The sequence below is a fragment of the Natator depressus genome, chromosome 11 (assembly GCF_965152275.1).
Source record: "Natator depressus isolate rNatDep1 chromosome 11, rNatDep2.hap1, whole genome shotgun sequence".
Taxonomy (NCBI): Eukaryota; Metazoa; Chordata; order Testudines; family Cheloniidae; genus Natator; species Natator depressus.
Genome location: NC_134244.1, coordinates 78,088,755 through 78,104,245, shown reverse-complemented (window position 1 = coordinate 78,104,245; position 15,491 = coordinate 78,088,755). Strand labels below are relative to the sequence as shown.

At 45.7% G+C, this 15,491-nt stretch overlaps 1 protein-coding gene across 3 annotated transcripts in view; it reads left to right on the top strand.

The window, feature by feature from the left end:
* The window catches only part of LOC141996265 (uncharacterized), a 36,463-nt gene extending 23,181 nt beyond the window's left edge, over window positions 1-13,282 (top strand). The window contains exons 2-6 of one of the 3 annotated variants that reach the window (XM_074968231.1): window positions 2,733-2,846; window positions 3,269-3,727; window positions 4,441-5,319; window positions 10,479-11,441; window positions 12,563-13,282. In XM_074968231.1, coding sequence (XP_074824332.1) covers window positions 3,277-3,727; window positions 4,441-5,319; window positions 10,479-11,441; window positions 12,563-12,618 — 2,349 coding nt within the window. In that variant the 5' untranslated portion in view covers window positions 2,733-2,846; window positions 3,269-3,276 and the 3' untranslated portion in view covers window positions 12,619-13,282. The remainder of the gene's footprint in view (window positions 1-2,732; window positions 2,847-3,268; window positions 3,728-4,440; window positions 5,320-10,478; window positions 11,442-12,562) is intronic. The other 2 variants (XM_074968230.1, XM_074968232.1) reach the window with 2 other exon arrangements.
* The last annotated feature ends 2,209 nt before the right edge of the window (window positions 13,283-15,491 follow it).

Genomic DNA, 15,491 nt, shown 5'->3' with positions numbered 1-15,491 from the left:
CTACTGTAATAAACATGGGTTAAGTTTAGAGGTGAGAGCAACAGGGGTGATGTCGTGGTGGGTGTTTGCTATAGACCACCAGATCAGAAGGATGAAGTAGACGAGGCTTTCTTCGCAGAACTAACTGAAGTCTCCAGATAACAGGTCTTGGTTCTAATTGGGGACTTCAATCACCCTGACATCTGCTGGGAGAGCAATACAGCAATGCACAGACAATCCAGGAAGTTTTTGGAGAGTGTTGGGGACAACTCCCTGGTACATGTGCTGGAGAAACCGACTAGGGGCTCTGCTCCTCTTGACCTGCTGCTCACAAACAGGGAAGAATTGGTAGGGGAAATAGAAGTGGGTGGCAACCTAGGCAGCAGTGACCATGAGATGGTTGAGTTCAGGATCCTGAGAAAAGAAAGAAAGGAGAGTAGCAAAATACAGACCCTGGACTTCAGAAAAGCAGACTTAGACTCCCTGAGGGAACTGATGGGCAGGATCCCCTGGGAGGCTAATATGAGGGGGAAAGGAGTCCAGGAGAGCTGGCTGTATTTTAAAGAAGCCTTATTGAGGGTGCAGGAACAAACTATCCCTAAGTGCAGAAAGAATAGAAAATATGGCTGGCGATCAGCTTTTAACAGTGAAATCTTTGGTGATCTTAAACTCAAAAAGGAAGCTTACAAGAAGTGGAAATTTGGACAGATGACTAGGGAGGAGTATAAAAATATTGCTAGAGCATGCAGGGGTGTAATCAGGAAGGCCAAGGCACAACTGGAGTTGCAGCTAGCAAGGGATGTGAAGGGTAACAAGAAAGGTTTCTACAGGTATGTTAGCAAAAAGAAGGCGGTCAGGGAAAGTGTGGGATCCTTACTGAATGGGGGAGGCAACATAATGACAGATGGTGTGGAAAAAGCTAAAGTAGTCAAGGCTTTTTTTGCCTTGGTTTTCACAGACAAAGGCAGCTCCCAGGCTGCTGCACTGGGCAACACAGCATGGGGAGGAGGTGAGCAGTCCTCAGTGGTGAAAGAACAGGTTAAGGACTATTTAGAAAAGCTGGACGTGCACAAGTCCATGGGTCCAGCTCTAATGCATCCAGGGTGCTGAGGGAGTTGGCGGATGTGATTGCAGAGCCATTGGCTATTATCTTTGAAAATTTGTGGCAATCGGGGGAGGTCCCAGACGATCGGAAAAAGGCAAATATAGCGCCCATATTTAAAAAAGGGAAAAAAGAGAACTACAGACCAGTCAGCCTCACTTCAGTCCCCAGGAAAATCATGGAGCAGGTCCTCAAGGAATCCATTTTGAAGCACTTGGAGGAGAGGAAGGTGATCAGGAACAGTCAGCATAAATTCACCAAGGGCAAGTCATGGCTGACCAACCTGATTGCCTTCTATGATGAGATAACTGGCACTGTGGATATGGGGAAAGCGGTGGATGTGATATATCTTGACTTTAGCAAAGTTTTGACACAGTCTCCCACAGTGTTCTTGCCAGCAAGTTAAAAAAGTATGGATTGGATGAATGGACTATAAGGTGGATAGAAAGCTGGCTAGATTGTCGGGCTCAATGAGTAGTGATGAATGGCATGATGTCTAGTTGGCAGCCGGTATCAAGCGTAGTGCCCCAGGAGTCGGTCCTGGGGCCGGTTTTGTTCAACGTCTTTATTAATGATCTGGTTGATGGGGTTAATTGCACCCTCCTCAAGTTCGCAGATGACACTAAACTGGGGGGAGAGGCAGATACACTGGAGGGTAGGGATAGGGTCCAAAGTGACCTAGATAAATTGGAGGATTGGGCCAAAAGAAATCTGATGAGGTTCAGCAAGGACAAGTGCAGAGTTCTTCACTTAGGAAGGAAGAATCCCATGCACCGCTAAAGGCTGCAGACCGAGTAGCTAAGCAGCAGTTCTGCAGAAAAGGACCTGGGGACTACAGTGGATGAGAAGCTGAATATGAGTCAGCAGTGTGCCCTTGTTGCCAAGAAGGCCAATGGCATATTGGGCTGTATTAGTAGGAGCATTGCCAGCAGATCTAGGGAAGTGATTATTCCCCTCTATTCGGCACTGATGAGGCCACACCTGGAGTATTGCGTCCAGTTTTGGTCCCCCCACTACAGAAGGGATGTGGACAAAATGGAAAGAGTCCAGCAGAGGGCAACGAAAATGATTAGGGGGCTGGGACACATGACTTACGAGGAGAGGCTGAGGGAACTGTGCTTATTTAGTCTGCAGAAGAGAAGAGTGAGGGGGGGTTGATAGCAGCCTTCAATTACCTGAAGGGGGGTTCCAAAGAGGATGGAGCTAGGCTGTTCTCAGTGATGGCAAATGACAGAAGAATAAGCAATGGTCTCAAGTGCCAGTGGGGGAGGTCTAGGTTGGATATTCGGAAACACTGTTTCACTAGGAGAGTAGTGAAGCACTGGAATGGGTTACCTAGGGAGGTGGTGAAATCTCCATACTTAGAGGTTTTTAACGGCCGTCTTGACAAAGCCCTGGCTAGGATGATTTAGTTGGTGTTGGTCCTGCTTTGAGCAGGGGATTGGACTAAATGACCTCCTGAGGTCTCTTCCAACCCTAATAGTCTATGATTCTCTGATTCTAATAATAATAACTGTCCCTGCTGTTTGGAGCCCAGGAAGATGGCTTCGGGATGCTCAAAAATGAGCTGAGGGTAAAATCTTGGAAAGTCCTTTGTGACAAGTATCCCAGAAATTCTGCTGATATCTCTTGTTTTTGTTCTCTTACGCAGGGTTTCCAGTTTCCAAATCTGATGTGATCTCCCGGCTGGAAAATGGGGAAGAGCCGTGGGTCCTAGATATCCAGGGCTCTGAGGAAAGAGAGCTCCAGAAAGGTGCCCAGACAGGTGAGGAGTCAGCTAACCGACTCAGAAACTGTCCATGAATGAAGGAAACATTTGGGATTCCCTACAAAGATCTTATGAGCTCTCCAAATTCAGAATTGTTTCTAGCAGGTGTGGCATCCTCATGGCAGATGTCACTCCTGGCTTCCCACCTTTCCTGACTGACACTTGGGTGTAGCCCCCTCCCCAATCTTCCTTCCCCCTGAATGGGATGTGGACCCAGAAATGACCCCGTCTCTCTGTTCTCGGGTGAAGGGCTTTCGGCAGGGAAGGTTGGAGCAGGGGTGCAAATCAAATCCTGTTTTGTTTGATGTCTCCGGCACTTATGTTGGTTTGGGCCCACCTTTTCCCATTCGTCTCTGGGGTTTCCTTTCTCCCCAGCACAGGGAGTGACCCATGCCTGGATTCTCTCTCTCTCCTTCCAGGTGATTGGATGGTGAGTGAGAACGAGGAGCAGAATCCACAGCAGGAGGATGCTGAGCAACTGGAACCACGTGGGACATTAGAAGGAATGTCCAGAGAGAAAGTTTCTGGGAGCTGTGGAGAGGCAAAAGCCTGTAAGAGTCAGCATAGGCCAGAGAAAAGCTTCAGTAGCTTCTCGGACCTTATTAGACATGATAGAATCAACACGGGAGAGAGACCCTACACGTGCTCTTATTGTGAGAAAAGTTTCAACCACAGCTCAAACCTCAGCAGACATCAGAGAGTTCACACAGGAGAACAACCATACACATGTTCTGAGTGTGAGAAAAGCTTCAATCGGCGCTCACATCTTATCACACATCAGAGAATCCACACAGGAGAGAGATCCTTCACGTGCCCTGAGTGCGGGAAAAGTTTTAGACAGGACTCAACTTTTATGAGACACAAGAGAACCCACACAGGCAAGTAATGCCATAATCGTCATGACTAGGGCTGGCCAAAGATTTTTAAAAATAAGACCTTAGCTAATTCCCAAGTAATTTTCACCATTTTCTTCAGTGTGGTCTCTTAGGTCCACAGGAGTTGCCTGCCTCTGTCTTTTGCACCTCACCCTTCTTTCATAACGCTTTGTCTGGCGATTGTGTCCTCCTGCCAGAAATACTATCAGTGCCATGTTGGGGAAATGGGGTTGACCCTACAGTGAGGTAAAAAGTACCTGTGCCTTGTCTGCACTGGGATTGTACATGGAGTTAGCTGCTCAGCTTAGCGATCTTGAAGAAACCATTGGCCTGAGTGTTTACATTATATTTTAACCCTATGTTAAGACTTTTTTAACCTGTACTGGAACCTAGGGCTCTGGTGTCCACACAGCAGTGCCCTGACCTGAGTCAAAGTAACCACATTCCAGAGTCCCTAGTTTCCCCTGCCAAAATGGGGCCTCTCTAGCTCTAAAACTGTGGTGAACCATGGGAAAATGTACTGCCCACTTCTCTGTCTTCTGGGGAAGAGATTTGAGGATGGGCGGTAAAAGGTGGAAGTCAAATCCTGGTTTCTTTTATCTCTCGAGCACTTATTTTTGGGTAGTTCCCACCTTTTTCCATTCCTTTCCCTGAGGTTTTCTTTATCCCCAGCACAGGGAGTGACCTATGTGTGGATTCTCTCTCTATCCTTCCAGGCAATGGGATGGTGAGTGAGAACAAGAAGACGACTCCCCACCAGGACGATGCTGAGCAAGTAGAACCACATGGGACATTAGCAGGAAGATCCAAAGGGAAAATTTCTTGGAGTTGTGCAGAGGCTAAAGCCTGTGAGAGTCAGCAAAGGCCAGAGAAAACCTTCAATAGTGGCTCAGACCTTATTACACATGAAAGAATCAACACGGGAGAGAGACCCTACTCGTGCTCTGAGTGCGGAAAACCCTTCACTCGGCGCTCAGACCTTATTACACATCAGAGAATCCACACAGGAGAGCGACCTTACACATGCTCTGAGTGTGGGAAAAGCTTCAATCGAAGCTCAAACCTTATCATACATGAGAGAATCCACACAGGAGAGCGACCCTACAAGTGTTTTGAGTGCGGGAAAAGCTTCAGTGAGAGCTCACACCTTATCAGGCATCAGAGAATCCACACAGGCGAGCGACCCTACGAGTGTTCCGACTGCGGGAAAAGCTTCAATGTGACTTCACATCTCATCAGACATCAGCAAATCCACACAGGAGGGGGATCCTTGACATGCCCTGACTGCGGGAAAAGTTACAAAGACAGCTCATACTTCATCAGACATCGGAGAGTCCACACAGGAGAGACATCTTACAAGTGCTCTGCGTGTGGGAAAAGCTTCATCAAGCGTTCACACCTTATCACACATCAGAGAATCCACACAGGAGAGGGATCCTACAGATGCCCTGAGTGTGGGAAAAGCTTCAAAGTCAGTGCATACCTCGTCAGACATCAGAGAGTCCACACTGGAGAGAGACCCTACAGATGCCTTGAGTGCAGGAAAAGCTTTCGTTGGAGCTCAAGTTTTATCCGACATAAGAGAATCCATGCAGGCGAGTAATGCCATAAATGTCTTGACTAGGGCTCGCCAAATATTTTTTGTAAAATACATTAGCGAATTCCCACCTAGTTTGCACCATTTTCTTCAGTGTGGTCTCTCAGCTCCACGTGAGTTGCGTGCCTTTGTCTTTTGCCCCTTCCCCTTCTTTGGGGTGATTCCCCTCATCCTTTATCAATTTCTTTCTCTTATATCTCTTGGGAGTGTGTCCTTCTCCTGCCAGAAATATCCATCAGCACCAGGTGGGGGAGATGGATTGACCTTGACTAGCTACACTGATGTAAAAACGGCCTTGTCTCCACTGGGATTGTACATGGAGGTAGCTGCTTGTCTTAGTGATCTTCTTGTAACAACACAACTACATTGCATTGCAGACAAGGAGTTAGCTTTCCCCTTGACCTGAGCTCACCTCCATCATTTTTCCTAGTCTAGACAAACCCTAAGCATCACATTGATACCATTCCCCCATTTCAAAGTGATTGTTAGTCATTGAGTTCCCCTTGGGGGACAGATTGTCTGAATCCCAGTTGTTCTCGCCTTGCTAAGGGTTGTGGTGGACAGAATAATCCCTCCCCCTCCCCACTCCCCATTTTCCTCTTTTAAAATAGATTGAAATAGAATAAAGAGCAGGAGGAAGGTAGGGAAAATGTGTCATTTCAGCCTCTGTCACACCTGAAGGAGATGGGATGAATCAAAGGGATTCCCTCCTTTCCCGTCACTGTCACAATCCCCCCTTGCCCCAGCAGCATTAGCTTCTGAGTAAGCCACAATAGCCTTTATCCTCCCCATGTTCTATCCCTGGACCTCCAAATATGTCACGTGATGCCATGTTCTGCGCGCTCTCTGTGCTGAGATGTCACACTTTGATCCTAAATCAGACTCACTGGGGCTAAAGATGAAAGAGTCACAGACCTGGAGGAGGGATTTGAATGGATCCCAAACAGAGAGTAATCATTCTGTGCTTTCATCTCTGCTTCCATCTCTTGGCAAAGCTGCTTCTGGTCTTTTTCCTGCTGAGCTGGGATTGTTTGCAGATGGGAAGGTTGGCTGCTTTTCCTCCTTGTGATGAAGCTAAATCTTTTGTAAGTAACATGACTCAATAATAATGAGGTGGCACAGAGTGAAGCAAGTTTGAATGGATCAGAGGGTTTGAATGGATCAGCGAAGAACGGAATTTCCGGGAGAATCTGTTCTGATTTTGAGTTATCAGATATATGCTGCTCTGGAGTTTCATTGTATGTGAAACTGGAAGTGTCTTCTACCCCTCTGTGTTCTGGGTTTTTCTCTCTGTCCTGAAGGTAGTTTGGTCTCATAATTGGATATTACTTTTGTTTGACAGAATGTACCTCAGATTTATTGGGGACTTTGAGACAAATGACCGTTTGCTAAAACGGTAATATCTTATTTTATAGGTGACTTTTCCCCACCCCTCCATCATGATATGGAGGAAGTTTGAGTGCAGTTCAGCCATCTGGAAAGAATACTCCAAGCTATTGGGCATGCTCCCAAGGAAACAGAACCATTTAAAAAATTCTGCTCTGTAACAGTGAACAACGACATACCAAAATTGTGGAACTGCAGAAAAGGACCTAGGGGTTACAGTGGACGAGAAGTTGGATATGAGTCAAGAAAGCCAATGGCATTTTGGGATGTATAAGTAGGGGCATTGCCAGCAGATCGAGGGACGTGATCGTTCCCCTCTATTCGACATTGGTGAGGCCTCATCTGGAGCACTGTGTCCAGTTTTGCGCCCCACACTACAAGAAGGATGTGGAAAAATTGGAAAAAGTCCAGTGGAGGGCAACAAACATGGTTAGGGGACTGGAACACATGACTTATGAGGAGAGGATGAGGGAACTGGGGATGTTTAGTCTTCAGAAGAGAAGAATGAGGGGGGATTTGATAGCTGCTTTCAACTATCTGAAAGTGGGTTCCAAAGAGGATGGCTCTAGACTGTTGTCAGTGGTAGCAGATGACAGAGCAAGGAGTAATAGTCTCAAGTTGCAGTGGGTGAGATTTAGGTTGGATATTAGGAAAAACTTTTTCACTATGAGGGTGGTGAAACACTGGAATGCGTTACCTAGGGAGGTGGTAGAATCTCCTTCCTTAGAGGTTTTTAAGGTCAGGCTTGACAAAGCCCTGGCTGGGATGATTTAGTCGGGGATCGGTCCTGCTTTGAGCAGGGGGTTGGACTAGATGATCTCCTGAGGTCCCTTCCAACCCTGATATTCTATGATTCTAACTAACTGAAATAATTGGACATGATCACACTTGTTTTGCATGCAATATAAATTAAAAGCAAGAGTTGTCCAATAACTCGGCTTAATCAAGTGATAAGTAAATGATTATTACAAAGATTAATACAGCATAATAGAGAAAGGAAGAGTAGATATGTTACAAATCAGTGTGGAAGACAGGAGTTGCAGCAGTCCACCGCCTCAGAGATTCTGTGCTTATCCCTCCTATATTTATACCTAATGGGGAGAGGGAGTTTCCAATTTTCCCCATATTATTTTATCTAATATATTTTTCTTCTCTATTTTCTGTGATATGTTTTTCATAGACAGTAATTGCTACACCTTCTATGTGGTGGATATGTTGTAGGTTTCAACATGGCGTATACTTCACATTTTGACAGTTATGCAGACCCCACTCATTGAAGAAAAACAGTGAGGCGTATATACAAGACTAGAATTTTGTTTTGAACATTCCAGGCCTAGGTTATCTATGCTATGTTTGTGCCTAGCCCTTAATTAGAATATTTCAGCTCTTTGTTTAATGTAAGTGAAAAAGCATTTTGGAAGATGTTAACATGAGGACAGTTCAGGAAACATATGTGATATTATATATAATTTTCATACTGTATATACTATTAATATAGGCTAACTATAGAATTTACAGACTTTCTCTCACCTAATTTCATATATATTAGGCACAACACCTAGAAGCTGTTGTATTTAAGTGTATTTTACAAGCTTCTTGTATCTTAATTTTTGTTAAGCTTACATTCTGCAGCTCAGATACAAAGCAGATGTTCTTACAAAGGTCGCAGCATCTGCCTACCATACAGTTTCAGAGAAGTTAACATGAATACACAGGACTTCAAATATAATATACTTTATATATGCACTGTTGACTTTTTCTTATTTTGATTATAAATACCACTATTTCACTTACACTTGCTACAATAATACATTTATATTTTTATCAGTTATCACACTTTTAACGTTTCACTTATAAGAACTGATATCCCAGTATATCTTATCCAGACAAACTGGTAGTTTGTAGTAAAACAATTTACATCCCTGAATAATAGTTCTGATTGTGGAAACTTAGATAAGCAAGTTACATTCCAGAATAATAGTTCCATGGTAGAACTTAGGTTTCAGTAAAATTCCATTCTTACATGGTAGCTGTCATTGCAACAGCACCACCGTGATTTCACAACCAGTATTTTTCCACTTGTGTTTAGTTTAGCTGAAGAGTATACTGACTCAATTTGCTCAATAGTTGGATCGCAAATCCCTCTGGTCCAGTTCTGTCAGCTAGTGTTATGAAGCATTTGGGGTTTTAATTTAGTCTGGTCAACACACTGTTTCTCACTTGGCCATATGGCAGTATAGTTTCAGATGATCTGGGAGGTATATTCCCCAGTTAGTGACTTGGAACTTGGCAAAAGGCCAATATATTTGGATCCCAAAGCAATTGTTGTTCAGGCCCTACAGGAGGTTACCGCTGAAGACATTTCCTTCCGAATCAGGTGCACACTGCCTGTTATTTGGGAAACACAATCCTTATCTCTGTAGAGATGGAGAAAATGGAAGTGACATTTTTGAGGAGCTTGCCCCTTGTACCTGCTACAAATATATATACAATGAAGTCATTGTTGAATGTGAGACAGCTTCAGAATTATACCCATTTTTAAAAAATACCCCACCTATGGTGGGTTACAGGGATTCTGGTCAAGGCCTGGATCTAGTCCCTATCTTAGAACTGTGCCACCAGATCTAATAAACAAACTGGGCAGTTTGGGGGAAGCTATTCCTCACTATCACTATTGACATTTGGTGCGAGTTGGTAAGGATCCTACCACAGAGAAGTGTCAAGTTACCAAGGCCAAGGATTAGACAAGAACTCAGGTAGAAATAGCAGGTATCCAGTGGTTGATTTTCACCTCAGAGATGGAAACTATGATGACCTATGGCCCAGATAAACTATTTATTTTTAGAACACTGCTCCTTAATTCAGGGGAATTCATTCTGGTGCCAAAGAATACCATGGTTAAATTGGGAGCAATTGTCCTTTGCCATTTGGGTCCAAAGTTTCATGAAGCAAAGAGAGAAATAGTTGAAGCCTTCAAAGGACATTACTTCCCCATGTATCCCAATCTGATGGCCTCTTTGGACAAGGAGCACTTCCATGCTGCGCACATGATGGTAGTCAGTGAAGGAATGAATGTGTCAGGCTCCAGGTTCAAACTGCAGGATACAGGAGTCCTGATTCTATGCTTTTGTCTTTTAGCTTGCTCTTGTGTCTTATGCATTTGCATCACTTCTCCACCTCCTGAACATCTGGCAGATTAGAAAATGAGAAAATAGAATACAGGTGGTTTTCTCATGATGCAAATCTTTTGATGAAGTGTGAGAACCCCTTCCTCCAACCCTTACAGCAGAAGACATTGAGTATGTCTACACTGCAATATAATCTCAGGTTTAGTGGGAATTGAGTCAGAAGACCCATGTGAAGAAACCCTGGTCTTGAGTGTCTGTATTGTATTCTAAGCCTGTGTTAAGACTTTTCTAACCTGTGCTGGAACCTAGGACTCTGGCATCCACACAGAAGTGCTGAGACCCAAGTCAAAATAACCACACCCAGAATCTCTAGTGCCCCCCATCCCCCAAAATATAAAAAATATGGCTACTCTGGTTCTAGGACTGTTGTGCACTGTGGGAAAATTTACTGCCCACCGCTCTGTCCTCTGGGGAAGGGATTTGGGAGGGCAGGGATAAAGGGTGGAAATCAAATCCTATTTTGTTGCTCTCTCCCACGCTTACTTTGGTTTGTTCTCACTTCTTTCCGTTCCACTCTCTGAGGTTTCCTTTCTCCCCGGCACAGGGAGTGACCTATGTCTGGATTCTCTCTCTGTCCTTCCAGGTGATGGGATGGTGAGTGAGAACAAGAAGAAGACTCACAAGAAGGAAGATGCTGAGCAAGTAGAGCCACATGGGAAGTTAGCAGGAAGATCCAAAGGGAAAGTTTCTTTGAGTCGTGCAGAGGCAAAAACCTTTGAGAGTCAGCGTGGGCCCGAGAAAAGCTTCAGTAGCTGCTCAGACCTTATTAGCCATGAAAAAATCAACACGGGAGAGAGACCCTACACATGCTCTGAGTGCGGGAAAAGCTTCAGTCAGCGCTCAAGCCTTATCATACATCAGAGAATCCACACAGGAGAGCGACCCTACTCGTGTTCTGAGTGTGGTAAAAGCTTCAATGTGAGCTCACATCTTATCAGACATCGGAGAGTCCACACTGGAGAGAGACCCTACACTTGCTCTGAGTGTGGGAAAAGCTTTCGTTGGAGCTCAGCCTTTATCATACATAAGAGAATCCACACAGGAGAGCGACCCTACACATGCTCTGATTGTGGGAAAAGCCTCAATGGAAGATTACAGCTCATTACACATCAAAGAATCCACACAGGAGAGCGACCCTACGTGTGTTCTGAGTGTGGGAAAAGCTTCAATGTGAGCTCAACCCTCATCACGCATCAGAGAGTCCATACAGGAGAGAGATCCTTCACATGCCCTGAGTGCGGGAAAAGCTTCAAACACAGATCAAACCTGATAGCACATCAGAGAATCCACAGTGGAGAGAGACCCTACACATGCTTTGAGTGCCATAAAAGTTTTAGTCAGAGCTCACACCTGATATCACATCAGAGAATCCACACAGGAGAACGACCCTACTCATGTGCTGAGTGTGGGAAAAGATTTAGTGAGAGGAAAACCCTCATCACACATCAGAGAATCCACACAGTAAAGAGACCCTTCACATGCCCTGAGTGCAGGAAAAGTTTTAGACGGAGGTCAGCTTTTATCAGACATAAGAGAATCCATACAGGCAAGTAATGCCATAAATCTCTTGACTAGAGCTGGCCAAAGATTTTTGTAAAATAATTCCCAAGTAATTTGCAGCATTTTCTTTAATGTGGTCTCTCAGCTCCATGTGAGTTGCCTGCCTCTGTCTTTTGCCCCTTCCCCCTCTTTGGGGTGAATCCCATCATCCTTTATTAACTCCTTTGTCTGATATCACCTGGGACTGTGTCCCCCGCCTGCCAGAAATATCCATCAATGCCAGATGGGGGAGATGGGGTTGACCATGACTAGCTACACTGAGGTAAAAGCTACCTGTGCCATGTCTCCACTGGGATTGTACATGGAGGTAGCTGCTCAGTTTAATGATCTTGTAACAACACAACTACATTGTAGTGCAGACATAACCTGGGTAGAGTGGCTGGGGTTAGCTTTCCCCTGGACCTGAGCGCACCACCATCATTTTTCCTAATCTAGACAAACCCCAAGAATCTAGTTGATACCATTTCCCCATTACAAAGTGATTGTTAGTCACCATGTTTCCCCTTGGGGACAGATTGTCTCAATCCCAGTTGTTCTCACCTTGCTCAGGGTTGTGGTGGTCAGAAGTATTTTTTCTATCATTTTCCTCAATTAAAATAGATTGAAATAGAAAAAGAGTAGGGGTAGCAAACATGTGTCATTTCAGCCTCTGTGACACCCGAAGGAGACAGGGTGAGTCAAAGGGATTCCCTCCTTCCCCCTCACTGTCACAATCCCCTCTCACCCCAGCAGCATTAGTGTCTGTGTAAATCACAATAGCGTTTATCCTCCCCATGTTCTATCCCTGCACCTCCCAAAGTGTCACGTGATGCCGTGTTCTGAGCGCTCCCTGTGCTTAGGTATCACACTTTGATCGTAAATCAGACTCACTGGGGCTAGATGTGAAAGTTTCAATCCTGGAGGGAGAATTTGAATGGATCCCAAAGACACAGTAATCATTCTGTGCTTTCATCTCTGCTTCCATCTCTTGGCAAAGCTGCTTCTGGCCTTTTTCCTGTTGAGCTGGGATTGTTGCAGAGAGGAAGGTTGGCTGCTTTCTCCCCTTGTGATGAAGCTAAATCTTTACTTGTGCTATACTGATGACATCTTCATCCTATGGACCCACAGGAAGGAGGCCCTTGAAGAATTCCACCTGGACTGCAACAATCTCCACCTCTCCATAAACCTCAGCCTGGACCAGTCCACACAAGAGATCCACTTCCTGGGCACTACAGTGCAAATAAATGATGGTCACATAAACACCACCCTATACCGGAAACCTACTGACCGCTATTCCTACCTACATGCCTTCAGCTTCCATCCAGGACACATCACACAATCCATTGTCTACAGCCAAGCCCTAAGATACAACCCTATTTGCTCCAATCCCTGAGACATAGACAAACACCTACAAGGTCTTTATCAAGCATTCTTAAAACTACAGTACCCACCTGGGGAAGTGAGGAAACAGATTGACAGAGTGAGACGGCTACCCAGAAGTCACCTACTACAGGACAGGCCCAACAAGGAAAATAACAGAACACCACTGCCCATCATGTACAGCCCCCAGTTAAAACCTCTCCAGCACATCATCAATGATCTAAAACCTATCCTGGAAAACAATCTCACAGACCTTGGGAGACAGGCCAGTCCTCGCTTACAGACAGCCCCCCAACCTGAAGCAAATACTCACCAGCAACCATAAGCGCTGACTTCTACTGGCGCCGGTGGGTGCTCGAGCCCACTCTGCTCCCATCCCCAGCCCCTCCTGCCCCCATTACAACCCCTTCCGCAAAGTCCCCGCCCCAACTCCATCCTCTCTCTGCCCCTATTCTGACTCCTTCCCCAAATCCCCGCCCCAGCCCCTCCTCTTCCTCGCCCCCTCCCCTGAGCGCACCACGTTCCCACTCTTCCCCCCTCCTCCCGGAGCTTGCTACAGCTATTTGGCGGTGGCAAGCACTGGGAGGTAGGCGGCCGAGCGGGGATGCAGTGTGCTCAGGGGAGGAAGCGGAGGAGATGAGGTGGGGCGGGGTGGTGAGTTTGGCTACTGGTGAGTGCAGAGCACCCATTAATTTTTCCCCGTGGGTGCTCCACCCTGGAGCACCCACGGAGTCGGTGCCTATGCCAGCAACTACACACCACACCACAGAAACACTAACCCAGGAACCAAACCCTGTAACAAACCCCATTGCCTACTCTGTCCCCATATCTACTCTAGCAACACCATCATAGGACCCATCAGCCAGACCATCAGGGGATCATTCACCTGCACATCTACTAATGTGATATATGCCATCGTGGCAGCAATGCCCCTCTGCCATGTACATTGGCCAAACTGGACAGTTTCTACATAAAAGAATAAATGGAAACAAATCAGACATCAGGAATGGTAACATACAACAGCCAGTAGGAGAACATTTCAGTTTCCCTGGACATTCAATAACAGATTTAAAAGTAGCCATCCCACAACAAAAACACTTCAAAAACAGACTTCAAAGAGAAACTGCAGAACTACAATGCATTTGCAAACTTAACACCATTAATTTGGGCTTGAATAGGGACTGGGAGTGGCTGGCTCACTACAAAAGCAATTTTCCTTCCCTTGGTATTGACACCTCCTCATCAATTATTGGGAGTGGGCCACATCCACCCTGATTGAATTGGCCTTGTTATCACTGGTTCTCCACTTGTAAGATAACTCCCTTCGCTTCATGTGCCAGTATATTTATGCTTGTATCTGTAATTTTCACTCCATGCATCTGAAGAAGTGGGTTTTTACCCATGAAAGCTTATGCCCAAATAAATCCGTTCATCTTTAAGGTGCCACTGGAATCCTCATTGTTTTTGTGGATACAGACTAACATGGCTACCCCTCTGATACTAAATCTTTTGTACATAACATGACTCAATAATAATGAGGTGGCACAGAGTGAAGAAAGTTTGAATGGACCAGAGGAGAATGCAATGGGAGAATCTGTTTTGATTTTAAGTTATCAAATATAACCTGCTCTGAAATTTCATTTTATATAAAACTGAAAATGTCTTCTACCCCTCTGTGTTGTGGGTTTTTTTCTCTGTCCTGAAGGCAGTTTTTCTCACAATTGGATATTACTTTTGTTTGACAGAATGTACCTCAGATTTTTTGGGGACTTTGAGACAAATGACCAAAGTCAAAAGCTGACTTTTTATAGTTCGTATATAATTGTATATAGTTCACTTAATAAAGTTAGTTAGATTAGTAGTTAGGTTAGAATAGTCAGTAGTCCCCTTAGGGACTTTGTCCCAGGGACAGGGCATGCCCTGGTATTCAAGCCATGCACCATTTACCACAAGCACGTGTTGGTCAGCGACTCACACACAAGCAGTCTGAAGCGTCTTGGGGAATCGCACATTAAAGAGAAGTGCAAAATCTGTAAGAGCTTTATAGCACACACTCTAAAGGACAGAGACATCTGTCTCGAAGCCCTCCTGATGGAAGCGGCTCTTAGACCTGTAGGACTCTGCGCCAAGTACCTCAGCCTTCGTACAGAGCATCCCACTGGCACCAGGTTCCCTCCAGTGCTGCTCCATGTAGGAAACATGCCCTCCATGTAAGAAACAGCACGCTCAACACAGGTGATCTCTGGTTTCGAAAAATAAAGGGAAAGGGGTGACAGGCAAAAAACTTGTGTCAGGCCACCTGCCCTTGCCAGGTGCAGCCTCCCCACCCAGGGCTCTTAGCTGAGTATGGGAACTGCCTCCAACTCCAGGGTGCGACAGGGGTCCCATGCACCTTATGGTGCCTTCCAAAAGGCCAAAGATGTGATGGCCCTACCGGTGCTGCCCACTGCACGGGATCTCCCTCCGCGGGCAGAATCAGTGAAGGCTCCACCTCTCAAGGGGAAGCCTCCCTCCCATGTGCCGCCCCAGTAGTTGCTTGGGTGTCACCGTTCACTAGAGTCTCGGCACCACTCCACAACCTCACGGACCCAGTCTCCAGCACTGCATCCGCAGTCTCTGTCCTCAGCTCAATGCTCTCAGTCTCCAGCCATAAGACGTGGATCATTGGCCTCCCAGT